Genomic DNA, 16,073 nt, shown 5'->3' on the forward strand with positions numbered 1-16,073 from the left:
GCCATTAATTGTTGCGGAGATGTTAAAATGGAAACTCCTTGTTCTGGCCTACCGGTATTGATGTGCACATCGGAACTGCTGCAATCTGAGAGGTGCATTCCCAAGCAACAATATATCGCTTCATTTGCTGATATTTACGTTCCACCAATATATTTATGTGTTGTAACTTTTGTTTCGGAGAATAGTTTCACATCTGGATTTCCTTGGCAGCGTCTCTTAATATCATCGACATGTTATTATAATACATTATATAGATGCGTTTAAAATGAACTGTCTATATTAGAACTATGTAATGATACTATATTCCAATATTTTCGGGTTTTGAACGAGGACCTTAATTCGAATTCTTAATTAAAAAGTAATGATTTAATCTTCTTAAAAATAATAGTCATCGTTAAGTAATGTCATCTTGTAAAAGAAATAGGAAGTCATCTATATGAGATACAACTTCATTGGATAAATTTACCGTTAACATACTTTGTATGCGATCGTCCGTAAACTTGTATCGCGCTGTATTTCCCATATTCTCTGGAAAAGACAAGGATTTCCGTTTTCGGCATTGGAGGATATGACATGCCATAGCGAGAAGTTTTCTCGCCTATACTCACGGCTACATGAGCGGTATGTTTGTGGAATTGGTCAAATGTTCTTGGAAAGAGGTGGTACATTTACCAACGCACCTCTTGCTTTGTTTTCAAAATCTAACGACACTATTATCATGAATGGCAATCTTTAAGTTACCAGTTCATCAATTGCTGTTAGGCCAAGCTGACTATCGGGAACTTCGGAACATTCTATGTCACTGGACAGTCGAATGTTTGGAATAAATTTGTTTTTAACTGATTTCGCACACGTTTGATAAAATGTATACACATTATTGGGATTTGAAATGTATGTTGGACCTTCGATATATCTATCTGTGTTTATAGATTCTACTTTATGTGGTAAAAAATTTTTATTGCCTCATTGTATCTACTATACGCATGTATAGTAGAATTATTCAAATTCTATTCTCCTCATTATTACTGTATATCGTAACTCTTATTTCCTGAGATCTCAGTAAGTTAAAATTAGATTGCCTTGCTGCGACACGTCTATCAATCATACGTGATCCGTTTTGAGCTCGTGCGCTCTCTCTAATTACAGGATCCTGTCTTCTTTCGTGCCTTGCAGATGTATTCCTAGCTTGTTGCACTGTGCGATATGATATACAGTCACTTTTATATAAAAACACAAAAAATATTCCAAGTTCCGTTATAAGGTGTACATGAAGTCAAAAATTAAAAATCACATTTCAGCATCAGTCGAGCAAACAATGCCTCGTAATATTAGACAGTCTACCATAGAAAAACGAAAGATAGTTATTAACGAGCATTTGGAAGGAATATCTGAACGCGAAATATTATATTATATCCAGATAAAAAGAAAATGGATTAATATCAATCGAACAACGTGAACCGCGATTAAAGAAACTATCCTCTATGAGAATAAAAATATCTATGTACTTTTTAGTGATGAAAGTAACTTCAATTTATTTTGATATAATAGAAGGGGCAAGGTATTGAAGAAATAATGAACAAGCATGTTTATTTAAAAAATTTGAAGACCAATTTGAAAGAAAGTGTTCAAAATGTGGATATTGAAGATACCATTCAATTCTATCAGGATAACGACCCGCATCATTCAGCACTTGATGTTAAGAATTGGTTGCTTTATAAATGCCCGAAAGTAATAATAATTTTTGCACAAAGTCCCGATTTAAATGTCATTCGACATTTATGGGACGAATTAGGACGCAGAATGAAGGACAGGCTATGTACTTATAACAGGAGCTTTGAAAACTGCTCTGCAGGAAGAGTGAAAAAATAATGTTTGCAAAAAGCTGCCTAGCCGATACATGCTGTTGAAAATCTAAAAGGTGGGAGTTTTTGGAGTGGATGGTGGAAAATGTTTGGCCCGGCCATACTACGACCTTAGTACTTCTTTTTATATTATTTTTCAACTTTATTCTTTGTGCTTTATTTAAAAATTAATTAAGAACCTGTTTATGTCTAAACTGTTCATTAAAACAAATTCATAATCACCAATTAGACATTTAATAACTGTCGACTTAAGGTCAAAGTTTAATTTAAAACTTAAAATGAGAACTTGAACTTCTGCTGCCCATTCATCATTTCTTAATTTCGTTGGCGATTAAATGTCAACAAACAAAGAAGTAGCTATTCATTGCATACCTTAAGGATGGCTGTGTCATGAAAAAATTTACATGAGCTATCTATAGAGGGCGCATTGCTTGGGTCCATCAGTGCTTGTCATGCAAGACAGCTATCAACAAATTTGATTAAAATCAAAAAAAAAAAAAAAACATTGTGTAAAAATAATAATAATTTTCATACCATCATCTCTGGCATCGTCAGCATCAAGGTGAAATAGTACTGACTTGCCCTATGTTCCTCAGCGCAGCGGACATTGTTATGGTTAATGAAATTTTCATCGTCAGTGCAGCCATTGTTGTTTCGCATTCAGAGAGTAACGATGAAGATTTACAAAGTTTAGTCGTTGTTTTTGTTTTGTACTCTTCAATTATCTTCGTGTTGGATGTGTCCATCACTGTCACTTACTGTCCGGCTGTCAAATTGCTAGTCCATCCATGGTGGTTAATTTAATTTTTTTCAGCACTCCTAAAAGTATGCTGTTACTTTAAATTTGGCGTTACTTTGCACTCGCGTGTGCTAAAACGTTTTCATCGTTGTTTTAAGAAGTAAAACGTGGTGTGTTTGGGAACTTCTTTGTTGATGTTTATCAGGGAGTTGTGGTTTAGTTTATTCTAGGAATTAAAAAAAAGTAGGATTTTTTCTGGTGGAAAAAATCTAAATGATGTGTGGTGCATACTTTTAGGCGCGCATATTTTCATATTGTAAGTTTTAATCCATATATCTTTTTAGAATTTTGTTTTTACATTTTAATTTTACAACCCAGTAAGTCAGAATTTATGCTCCTCCATTACCCAGCTGGAAAGCTGACTGTAAAACCCTAACATCTGGTTCAACACATAAACACCTATCATCACTAATTGTAATCATTACGAAAATGAAGATGGTAATAAACATGAAAAGACGTCTGTCCACCATAAGCTTAGAGGACTGCAGAACTACGCTTGCGACATCCACAAAACATGTGTTTTCAGCACTACTTAACATTACTTGATGGCTCACATGTCGTAACATCTGAGCCATTAGGTGATAGTCTGTTTAGCTAAACAGTCATGGACACTATCCGAGCTGTTCTCTACTGTCTTGTTCATCTGCAATGGGTTAGCTAAGTATGTAAGAAATAATAAATTTCATGTTATTAGTTTCTGTGAGTAAGCACATGTGCTCCGGAAGAGCATAGTAGTTCCGCTGTGATGTGATGTCTAACGGAGATGCTGCCATAAACTAAATGCTGTAAAGTTTATTATATATCATCCATCCATGGTTTATGTTGGCCTTCATGATTACCTACAAAACTGACATTGTTGATATAATGGCGATGGAGATTGGTTGACCTTTTTTCTTCAGTATAATATTCTTAACATAAGCTTATTGCCTTCCACCTGTTCCCAGGAATATTTTGCATACATTCATATTCATTTTCTTTGCTAAGCTTATTATCCTAATTAGGGAGGAGGATTTTTTTCTCGTCTGCCAGGCACAGACAAATCTATTAAGTTCTAAAGATGCGGAATGGTGGAAGTTTTTTGCATATTTCTCGATAGATAAATTATATGTTTAGTAACGATAAGGTCTGTGGAACTATTTTTACAAGACCTATTAGTCAGGTCATTCAAGGAGATCAGCTGTCTCACAATTTTGCTGTCAAAAATCCATTATTAAAACACAAAGTCCAAATTGTTGACATTAGACTTGAGCGAAACAGGCTGACTTTCGCTTGCTGGGTGCAAGGCCCCATTAATAAGGTCATCCAGGAAGACCAGTTGAATATCAGCCGCTTCTCAAGTTTGCTGCTAAAATCCATTATTGTGAACTGATTGCCATTATGAAAACGTAAACAATGACATTAGACTTGAGAAAAATAGCAGACTTTCCCTTGCTGGGTGACCTTATTAATAGAACTTGAACCTTATTAATTGATCTATCTATACCCTTCACCGTCCGCCTCACTATGGGCCAGATATCAATAATAATTAGAGTAGTGGGTTTATGGAAAAAAATTTCACACATACGGGTTTTAGAGTCTCTGATTATGATTCTCAAGAAAGTAAAAAATTAAATTGGGTGGATCGAAAATGGCGGAGAACATTTTTAAAAATTATTAATTATAAAAACCAGTGAGCGGAGCAGTATAGTCGGATGGGGCCGACCATATGATACCCTACACAGCTTCCACGAAAATATATCTTTCTTTGTGGCCTATAGATCAACTCGAAAAAAAACACAAAAAAGTAAGTTTTCGGTCCAATTCATCCCAATATTTTTCATCTGATCATCACCGAAAATTATAGACATTATCCTTGACCATACCTGGATCCTCATGGAAAATTTCAAAGCGATCAGCTCTATATTTCCGCTCTCTAGTGTGGTAATGGGTTACTAAATAATATATGAATACGTAAGCACCTACAAATATTTAAGTGCAACTCCCACACCCGAGTACATACGAGAATATAATTGGTATCAATTTAAAGGTCAACCACTCCTCCTGGATATACTTTAGGAGTATGCTATAGAATAAAAATTTTGTAATTTTTCACACAAAGGTCAGGGTCCATTTGACTTGCTAAATATTGACCGATCTTTATCAAAACAGGAATGCTTCTTCTTTGGCCCGATCCCCTTCTCTATTTAAAATTTCGCGATGTTCGGGCTATAAATGCGGCCTCTGGAGCGACCAGAAAAGCCGATAAAAATTAAGTATTCGGTCTATTTCTTTTCTAAATATTAACCGATCTTTAGCAAAAACAATAGGGGTCTTCATTGGCCAGAACCCATCCTACATGCAAAATTTTGTGGATTGGTCCATAACTGCGTCCTGTATCGTGTTTACAAATTATAATGGACAGACGGACGGACAGACCCACATGTCTAGATCGATTCAGCTAGTCGAGATATGACGATTGGTATACTTAAAGGTGGCGTTACAAACTCTTGGGGCTACACAAAGCTATAATATACCCTACCCTGACAACATAGTTGGGTAGGGTATAATTATTAAATTATAAGACCTATAAGATCTATATATGAAGTATTATGTACAATGGATGTTGAAGAATCGATGCTAGTTTTGAGCTACGGGTTTAATGGTTAGCGGTTTTTTTAGAAAATACTTCAGATAGTTTTGATCCACTCCTTCTTGTGACACCAGTCATTCCAATAAATGGGAATCCAAAATAAAAAAGTACAACCTATTTTCTGTGGGGTTCTTGGGCGCGTTTTTCAGTGGAATTTGGTATTTTGTTGTCGTATATGGTAACAAATCTCCCTTCCAAAAATTATTAATATTCTCTCCTTTTTAGGGGAAGTCCTCATATAACTCTCTTTTTATAGCCTCCATCATAGTATGGAGGCTATATTAATTTTATTATTCCGTTTGTAACTCATCGAAATATTAATTACCGACCCTATAAAGTATAAAGTATGAATATATTCTTGATCAGGGTAAAATTCTAAAACGATCTAGCCATGTCCATCTGTCTGTTGAAATCACACAATCGCCAGATAAAGTGTAGAAATGTCACATAGGGTTGTCTTTTGTCTGCAGGCAGGTCAAGTTCGGAAATGGGTTATATCGTTCAGGCATTGAACCCATATAAGGGTTCCCCCCAATTTTCGAGATTTTGTGGTTCTATAGAGCGGTTTTCAACCGAATTCGTTGAAATTTGGTACATTAGGTTTTTAAGAGATAAAAAAATCTCTCCACCAAAAATTTTAAATATAAGTCCATTTTTTTGGGTAGCCCCCATATAACGGTAGTCCCCATTTTTCGGTATTTTGCAGTTTTAAAGTGCGTTTTTCCAACGAAGTCGCTATAATTTGGTACTTTGCATTCATACTGCGTACCCAATTTTCCACTAAAAATTAGAAATATCTCGATATCTGCCGAATTCGATGTAATTTGGACTTTCGGTTCTTATTGTGTACTAAATCTCTCAACTAAAAATTATAAATACAGCCCCCATAGCAAACACAACAAATAGCTGAAGCCTACTCCACTCAACTGCTTGACGAAAGCACTCCTTGTCCCAATAATAATGTCCCGATATAATAGAGATGAAGTAGGAAACCTGGGGACAGATACAGACAGCATGCTGAGGATCTGGAAGGAGCATTTTGAAAAACTTCTGGTATAAAATAGCCAAGATGAGGTCAGTATAGCAATCAATCGGCTTAAGAATAAAGAAGCAGAAGGCCGATCGGTTACAAGCCGAACTATTCAAGACTGGTGGTCAGATGCTTGCACCAGCTGATTAGTACAATTTGGCTAGAGACATGCATGCCCAATGATTGGAACCTCAGCATCCTGAGTCCCGTGCACAAAAAGGAGACAGGACGATATGTCTCCTTCTCGTCGCATATAAAGTGCTATACAGCGTGTTGTGTGAACGACTTAAGCCAATTAAGCCGTGAACGACTTAAGCCAATGGACCATACCAATGCGGTTTTAGACCTGGCAAATCCACCATTGACCAGATTTTCACACTGCGCCAGGTCCTGGAAAAATCCTATGAAAAACATATCGACACATTCCACCTATCCGTCGACTATAAAGCCGCATTCGACAGCCCTATCCGTTCAGAGGTGTACAAAGCCTGCATTTGGCATTCCTGCAAAATTAATTCGGCTATGCAGAATAACTTTAACTTGCACAAGATCAGCAGTTAAAGTCGGAAAAGACCTCTCGGAGCCCTTTAAGACCGAACGAGAATTCAGACAAGGTGACAGTTTGTCGTGTGACCTTTTTAACATCCTGCTGGAAAAGGTCATACGAGAGGAAAAGGTGAACAGAGATGGCATTCTGTACACCAAACAATATATTTTACTCGCCTGCGCCGATGAAATCGACATAATGGTTCGAACATTGAGAGCGGTAGCAGCCACGTTTGAACAAATTGAGAAGGAGTCTGTCAAAGTGGGTCTGGGAGTAAACGGCGAGAAGACCAAGCTGATGATATCAACGCGCAAGACGTCCAGTTGGCTCGGAACAACTGGGGAACTTCGAGTCAAAGATTTTTTGTACCTTGGTACCGCCATAAATAAAACGAACGACATCAGTTTTGAAATTCGGAGGAAAATAGTGTTTGCCAACAGATGCTACTATGGTCTGAGCGAGCAAATCAAAAGCAAGGCCACCTCCCGCCAGACCAAACTCACACTTTACAAGACGCTGATACTACCCGTGCTGTTATATGGAACTGAAGCATGGGTATTTACGCAAGCAAATGAGGCAGCTCTTGGATTGTTTGAGAGAAAAATTCTCCGAAATATCTATGAGCCGATCTGCGTTGACGGTGAATATCGCCATCGAATGAACCATGAGTTGTACCAGCTATTCTCGGACATCGGCATTGTTAGGCGTACTGAGCTGCAGCGACTACGTTGTGAGAATGGATGAAGATGCCCCAGCCCAAAAGGCATATAAAAGCGAACCAGCTGATGATTCCCGTAGAAGGATAGGCCACCAATAGATGGAAAGATCAAGTGGAAGACAACATTGCCGAATATGGTCTTCAAAATTTGGAAAAGCTGCGCAAAAGACCGACGCGCCTGGAAATCTTTTTAAGCTCGGCTTATGGAACGAAAGTTCTGTCACAAGCCAGCTAAGTAAGTAAGTTTGTATAATTGCCGGTATAGGTCCACTTTTTGGTATGTTACTTATATTTTAATTGCATGTATCTGTCAGTATATCTATGGTGAAGAGTATTCAAAGTTCGGCGCGACCGAACTTAACGATTTTTTCACTTGTATATGTTTTATTCTGTAGCTGTGTGCCTCCGTTGCCCATCTGGTGTTATCAGTCATTGGTCATCTGTTAGTTCAAATTTAAATCAATTAGACGAATAAAAATCAATAACTTGTTATCAATAGATGGGTTTTACTAATTAATTATTGAATTGTTCAAACATTACATCCATATGAATGTATTGTTATGGACAAAATTTCGTATATTCTAATTTTGATATTCCTTTCGTCACAGGTGGTTTTAAATCTTATCGTTATCGAATGGAGAACTTATCTATACACTCAAGAGTTGAAAATTTAAAGATTAGTGAATGAAAAATAAAAAATGCTGAATAATAATTCAGTTTGCATTTTCGCCTCATAGGGATTATAGCTGACGCTATTCTTATAAGATTCAACAAAATTTGTTATTATGTATCGGAAATGGAGAGATGGGCCAATGTACGAGAAACCAACGCGCATTGATGGCAAAGTGGTCTTGATAACTGGCTGTAACACCGGCATTGGCAAAGAAACTGCCTTAGAATTGGCCAAACGGGGTGGACATATTTATATGGCTTGTCGAAACTATCAGAAATGTGAAGAAGCCCGCCTGGAAATCATTGAACAGAGTGGTAATAGCAATGTCTTTAACCGCACCCTTGATTTGTCATCTCTGCAATCGGTGCGAGATTTTGTGGAGAAATTTAACGAAGAAGTTCAACGTTTAGATATTTTAATAAATAATGCCGGTATTATGTCAACACCTCTGGGTTATACCATCGATGGTTATGAACAACAATTGGCCGTCAATCATTTGGCACCATTTCTGCTAACCAATCTTTTGTTAGACAAATTGAAAGCCTCAGCACCAAGTCGGATTGTGGTTGTGGCATCTGTGGCCCATCGTATGGGGAAGATTAAGCGGAAGGATTTAAACAGTAAGAAAAGTTATGATAAATTTGATGCTTATTCGCAAAGTAAATTGGCAAATGTACTGTTTACACGACACATGGCGAAGCGATTGCATGGAACCGGGGTCACAATAAATTGTCTACATCCTGGATCGATACAGACCGATATTGCACGTCATGATCCGGTTGTAAAAGGTGCATTTTCGATGTTTGGAAATGTTATATTACGTACACCGAAGGGTGGCGCCCAAACAACGATTTTTGCAGCCATTGATCCGGACATAGAAGGTGAAAGTGGACAATATTATCATAATATGAAGCCTGGTAAATTATCAAAGAAAGCTTTGGACGATGAAATGGCCGAATGGCTGTGAAATGAAAGTGAACAAATGGTGGGATTAAAGTAAAAAATAATTATTTTAATAACAAGTAAAGTGGAAAAATGTTTGAAATTAAAAAAAAATGTATCAAATTGTATTGGAAACCAGAATTACTCTACGTGGGCTTAAAATACATAAGGAATTCCCAAACTTTTATGAAGGTTGGAAAAAAATGTAGTGTGCTAGTGTTTATAGGCATGCCTAATTGTTCTGCCGGCGGTTTTAAAACGCCACTGGCATTTTACTAGAGTATTTAAACTGTAAATAAAAATATGTTTTTTTGGTGCCAACTACACGACAGTAAAAACTTAATTGCCTTTATTTACAAAATTTCTGCTACTTATAAACAAAAATATCGGGATAATCTTAATTTTTTATATCCTAATGTCCTTAAAAGTAAACATTGTAAATATTTATATTCCAGTGACATATGTTTAAACAGCTGATATGAATTGGCGATACATGTACAGATGCGTTTATCGGTATTAATCGATTACACTGCAAAATGTACAAGGTTTACAATGGCATATATAAAATTCTGTGGACTTTATAGGTTTTTACATAATATTTCCCGAACTTTTTATTTTTGCAAAATAGTCCACCAAGGGGTAAGGCAGGGAAGTCTCGCCACAGATTCTCATCAGTTCCCTATAGTTTTTTTTTGTTGGAGATATTCTCTTCTGAATTAATACCTTTTATACCCACATGTCGCTCGTAACAAATCGAAGTACTTAGCTAACCAACGAAAAAACTGCATGAGAATTTCACTGGTACATCACTTAGAGGTTAACAAGGAATATGTATCAAGATCATACCTTAATAAGGTGTCGATTTTTAAAGGAATATTTTTTCAGAGCCTTATAAGGCTTGGATTTTTATACCCTCCACCATAGTATGGAGGGTATATTAATTTTGTCATTCCGTTTGTAACTCATCGAAATATTCATTTCCGACCCTATAAAGTATATATATTCTTCATCAGGGTAAAATTCTAAGACGATCTAAGCATGTCCGTCTGTCTGTTGTAATCACTCTAGCCTCTAAACGAATTGAAATAGATCGCCAAAATTTTGGATAGTGTCTTTTGTGTGCAGGCAGGTCAAGGATGGGTTTTATCGGTTCATTGGGTACCCCCCAATTTTCGGTATTTTAGGTTCTTGAGTGCGTTTTTCAACTGAATTCTCTGAAATTTGGTACATTGAGCTCTTATTGGGTAGCAAATATCTCCACTAAAAATTATAAATATAGGTCCATATTTTCGGATAGCCCCCATATAAGGGTACCCCTAATTTTGCGGTATTTTGGGGGGTTTGATCGCATTATTCGACCGAATTCGCTGAAATTCGGTACATTGAGTTCTTATTGGGTAGCAAATCTCTATACTAAAAATTATAAATATAGGTCAATTTTTCGGGTAGCCCCCATATAAGGGTACCCTCCAATTTTCGGTATTTTAGGGCTCTTGAGCGCGGTTTTCAACTAATTTCGTTGAAATTTGGTACATTGGGTTCTTATTGCGTACCAAATTTCCCCACTAAAAATTATAAATATAGGTCCACTTTTTCTGGTAGCCCCCATATAAGGGTACCTACCTCCCAATTTCCATTTTTTGGGGTTTTGACCGGATTTTTTCACCGAATTGGCTGTAATTTAGTAATTTGAGTTCTTATTGGCTAACGAATCTCTCCACAAAAAATTATAAATATAGGTAAATTTTTTCGGGTAGACCCCATATAAGGATACCCCCAATTTTCGATATTTTGAGGTTCTTGAGCGCGTTTTTCAACCGAATTCTCTGAAATTTGGTATTTTGTAGTCGCGTATCTTTTGCCGGGGCGTGTGCATATACATTAAAAATAGCATTAAATGTAAAGTTATATCGAAATCTAAAAGTTCGAGCCCGAATGAATATATCATCATGGAGTTAAATCTAAAAATGTCTCAAAAATGTCTTATTGGCTGCGTTTACAGACCGAATAAACATTCAGAAGTTACTGAACTGCTTTCAGACTTACAAAATATTTCAGTGACATACAATGATATTATTATTTGCGGCGATTTTAACAGCAATATTCTGCTCGAAAATATGTTAGCCGATGAGTTTCAAATGATCGACTTATATCCAGTTAACACCACAAATCCTACTCATTTTCATACTAGTTCGAATAGCCTAATCGACATTATTTTTTCTAACCAACTATCAAAAATACTACTGTATGATCAGCTATCAGCTCCAGTGTTTTCTAAACACGACCTTCTTTATATGGTTTATGATATTGATGTCATCATCACAAATGAAACCATTTCATATCGCAATTTTAGCAAAACAAATTATAACCTTTTAAATTACCTCTTATTCAATATTTATTGGGATGAAATTTATACCATGACAAATGCAAATGACCAAGTAATGTTTCTCCAAGAAAAATGTTATCTTATTTTGGATGAATGTGTGCCCTTAAAAACATTTTCACCGAAGAATGAAGAGAAACCATGGTTTAATAATCATATCAAAGATATTATATATAAAAGAGATTATAGCTACAAACGATGGAAAAAATACAAAACCCCAGAGCTCTATGAACAATTCAAATCTTTGAGACGTGAAGTAACAAGATGTATACAAAAGGCTAAATCTATTTACTACAAATGCAAATTTTCAACAGCATTAAGCAGCAAATGTAAATGGAAGAAAATACGAGAAATCGGCATTGGAAACAAATATAGATCCCATTCAAATAATGATATCGATGTTGAAGAGTTAAATCTAAAATTCGTTGGTCCAAACTTGACCGCCAATTCCGAGAATTTTTACTCACGCTTGAATATTGTTCATAATGAAAATGAATTTTCCTTCAGATGTGTCGAACACACTGAAGTTATTTCAACATTCAAACATATCTAATTGGGCTGAAAACAACAGGCTAGGAATAAACCCCCTTAAGTCAAAATGCATACACATATGTAGAAACAAACAACAAACTCAAAAAAATGCCTTAAAAATTAATAATTCTTCAATTGAATACGTTAGCTTCGCTTCTAACCTAGGAGTGGTATTTAATGAAACGCTGTCATGGTCGACTCACATTAATATAACAGCAGGAAAAGTACATGGAATGTTACGAAACCTCTGGGCAGTTCATACCTCTACACCCATGGAAATACGCATGTTACTTGCAAAATCATACCTTGTTCCGACTCTTTTATATGGCTCCGAAGTTTTTTACAACTGTGATCATGCTGACCAACGCAAGCTTAAAGTTACGTTTAATAACATTGCAAGATATATATTTAATAAAAAACGTAGTGATCGAATTTCTGAGCTTGCATATAAGATTTTCAACATGACATTTGAAAACTACCATAAATATAGAGCTCTCGTATTTCTTCATAAAATTATAATAAACAAGGAACCATCTTACTTAATAAAAAGAATACAATTTGCCAGATCTAACAGAGGCAAGAAAATAATACAATTAAAATTTAAAACTTCCAAATCGGAAAAACAATTTTTCATACCAACTATTCGTCTTTGGAATAATCTTCCACCTAATATACAGGTTATAAGCAACATCCTGCGTTTCAAACATGAATTACAAGAATATCTTATATAAAATGAACAATAAACATATTTTGTTACTATCTTTATTCGTAATATACTCTTGAAATATTCAATGTACCACTAGCACCACTTCATAAGAATTTTATTATTCTCACGGTGCTAGATTTATATCGATAAATAAATAAATAAATATGGTAGCAAATCTCCCCATCAAAAATTATTAATATTCACCCGTTTTTAGGGGTAGTCCCCATATAACCCCCTTTTTTATATTCAAATAGTTATCTGATTTGTTCCGTGTGTTGCGGTTGGGTAGTCGTTACCAGGAGTCGTCAATTTTTACCATACAAAGACTATTTAGCCATCTGTTGTAAGCATTCCGCCTTGTAAAAATATTGTGATAAAAAAACTCAAACATGACGATAATGAAATATATCGGCAGACATTTAGGCATCTCCTCAATATAGTGATACCTCCTGAAGGAAATTATTGAGATAAATAATTAAAATAATGGGTTCAAAATTGGCATATACCGGTCATTAACTAGGCATAGCCCTCATATAATGATATCCCCAAATATTCACTATTTCCTACACTATGTAATCAATATTGATCCCCCTTTAGGCATAGCCTCATATAACTTTGTAATCTAAATTACAGTAGTTTGAGGATTTTATACTTTGTATTTGGTGTACATAAATCGGTTTGTAGTATTATCGGTATATGTCCACTTTTAGTTATGTTCCCTATATTTTCATTGCATGTACAGTGGCTCCATCGAATAATCGGACAAGTGTTTGTCAGATATAATAATGCTATACATTTCAAAAAAATGTCTAAATGTGTAGTTTTTTTCGCTTTTATTTACACATTACTTACTTATATTTCTGAACAATACAAAAAGCAACAACTTTCCTAGTGATAAAAGTAAATTTCGTCAGAAAAACAAAATTAACTCAATTTATTGTGTTCAACGCAAAATCGGACAAAACAAAGTATCAATGTTAAAAGTCCCGTTATTATGCAAATATGAACTTCAAATCTGTATTTTGTTTGTCGTATTCATTTGTAAATTGCATTTAGATCAAGAAAGTGGTAAAACTAAATAAAAATAAATTTAAATGGCTCCAAAAGGGAAAAAATTCAGTGTGGAAATCAGACAATTAATAGATAAATTGAATTATGAAGGTAAAACAGTAAGAGAAATTGCCGTATTGGTTGGAATGAATAAATCTACTGTCCACGACATTATAAAGAGGTTCCGTGATGAGTTCAGATTGACCAATAAAAGCAGAGAAGGTCAATGGATGATATTGAATGAGCGAGAAGAGCGTTCGATATTAAAAGAAATAAAACAATATCCACTTAAAAGCGCAAAAGAACTTAAAATAAATTTAAAAACTCGCACTTGAAAAGATGTGTGCCTAAATACTATTCGCAATACATTACATAAATATGATTATTATGGAAGAGTTACAAGAAAAAAAGCATTTATAAGCCTTAAAAATAAAAACAGTAGAATAAAATATGCCAAGGAGTATTTACTAAAATTAGAAGATTTTTGGAAGCAAGTAATTTGATGATAGATCATCTTAAAATACATTTCTATTGATAGTTTCCATTATATTAAGGATCTGTTTACTGACGAAAGCAAATTTAATTCGCACGGATCAGATGGAAAGATGTATGTGTGGCGTAAGCCAAATGCTGAATTTAATCATAAGAATACAAAAGCCACTGTTAAGCACGGATGAGGTTCTGTTATGGTTTGGGTCTGCATGTCGAGTGCGGGAATATACAATTTGCATTTTATTGATGGTAAAATGGACAAATTTGTCTACCTCAACATTTTAAAACAAAATGTAAATCAAAGTGCAGACAAATTGGGTATCGCGAACAACTTTGCCTTTTATCAAGACAACGATCCCAAGCACACATCAGGTGTTGCAAAGCTTTGGTTGATCCATAACTGTCCCAAACTTATACAAACACCTGCACAGAGCCCAGACCTTAACGTAATTGAGCATCTTTGCGAAGAATTAGCTAGAAGAGTGTATGAAAAAAAATGTAACTCCTTGGTACAGCTTAAGGAGGCTTTACTGAAATCGTGGAACTCCATAGAGCCGGAGGTATGCCAGAATTTGGTCAAATCAATACCGAAGCGTTTACAGGCCGTTCTGGACAACAAAGAATATGCAACTAAATATTAATTTCTCGATTTTTTGCATTTTTTGACATTGATACTTTGCATTGTCCGATTTTGCGTTGAGCACAATAAATTGAGTTAATTTTGTTTTTCTGGCGAAATTTACTGTTATCACTAGGAAAGTTGTTGTTTTTTGTATTGTTCCGAAATAAAAGTAAGTAATGTGTAAATAAAAGCGAAAAAACTACACATTTAAACAATTTTTTTGAAATGTATAGCATTATTATATCTGACAACCACTTGTCCGATTATTCGATGGAGCCACTGTATCTGTCAGTATAACTACGGTGGAGGGTATCCAAAGTTCGGCCCGGCCGAACATAACGCTTTTGCACTTGTTTAAAGATAATTTTTTAGAGCCTCACTAAGGTATGGCTTTTTATAGACTATTTTTTAAAAGGCTCAGTAAGGTGGGACTTTTTTAAAAAATATTTTTTAAAGGGCTGGGGATTTTTTTAAAGAATTTGTAGACACAATTTGTGTGTACAAATTAAAAAATCCCATGCTAAACTTGATCTATTAAAAAATTCCTAATTATTTAGGAAGACTTACAATTTTGTTTGAAAAATAGCCAAGACTTACAATAGTCTATTAAAATTTACTATAGCAAGTTTTTCAAGGTTTGCACTTATATGGAGCCGACTGTGAAAAAAAATCAGAAATAAAAAAGATTCGATTGATCCATCCCTGACGTTGTTTTTTGGTCTCTACTTACACTCAGTTTGCTCTCTCACCAAAAAACTTGTTATCTGTTTGTTATAAAATTTGATCCGCAGGTAAAAAGAGCGTCAACTGTAGCTACTTGTTGTGCCGGCTATTTTTCAGATAACAAAATAAAAACACATATTGACAATTTTAACTGTTGATAATTGAGTTGGATTGTGTGTATTGAAAATTTAATGTGCGTGACTGAATGTTGGTGCATGGCGTGAATGAGGGATGGCATAATGCCTTGTTAAGGGCCTCTATTAAATGCTTATGACATAGCTGCGCAACCACGGTAACACTGATTAGACCCTTGTTCTCTGATGGAAGATGTATGTATGAGGTGGGATTTCTTCTTGGGAGGAAATA

General features: G+C 35.3%; 1 protein-coding gene across 1 annotated transcript; it reads left to right on the forward strand.

Annotated features, from left to right (window-relative positions):
• The first annotated feature begins 8,382 nt into the window (after positions 1 to 8,382).
• On the forward strand, positions 8,383 to 9,229 carry LOC133336627 (retinol dehydrogenase 13-like). The gene has a single exon (XM_061544909.1). The coding sequence runs from the start codon at positions 8,398 to 8,400 to the stop codon at positions 9,223 to 9,225; it is 828 nt and encodes a 275-aa protein (XP_061400893.1). The 5' UTR covers positions 8,383 to 8,397; the 3' UTR covers positions 9,226 to 9,229.
• The last annotated feature ends 6,844 nt before the right edge of the window (positions 9,230 to 16,073 follow it).

The sequence above is a fragment of the Musca vetustissima genome, unplaced genomic scaffold (genome assembly GCF_032173495.1).
Source record: "Musca vetustissima isolate MV318-11 ecotype Yass unplaced genomic scaffold, APGP_CSIRO_Mvet_v1 utg19302, whole genome shotgun sequence".
Lineage (NCBI taxonomy): Eukaryota > Metazoa > Arthropoda > Insecta > Diptera > Muscidae > Musca > Musca vetustissima.

What these genes read in the sequence shown, in the direction of transcription:
- LOC133336627 (XM_061544909.1), top strand. Translation starts at nt 8,398, where the DNA reads ATGTACGAGAAACCAACGCGCATTGATGGCAAAGTGGTCTTGATAACT.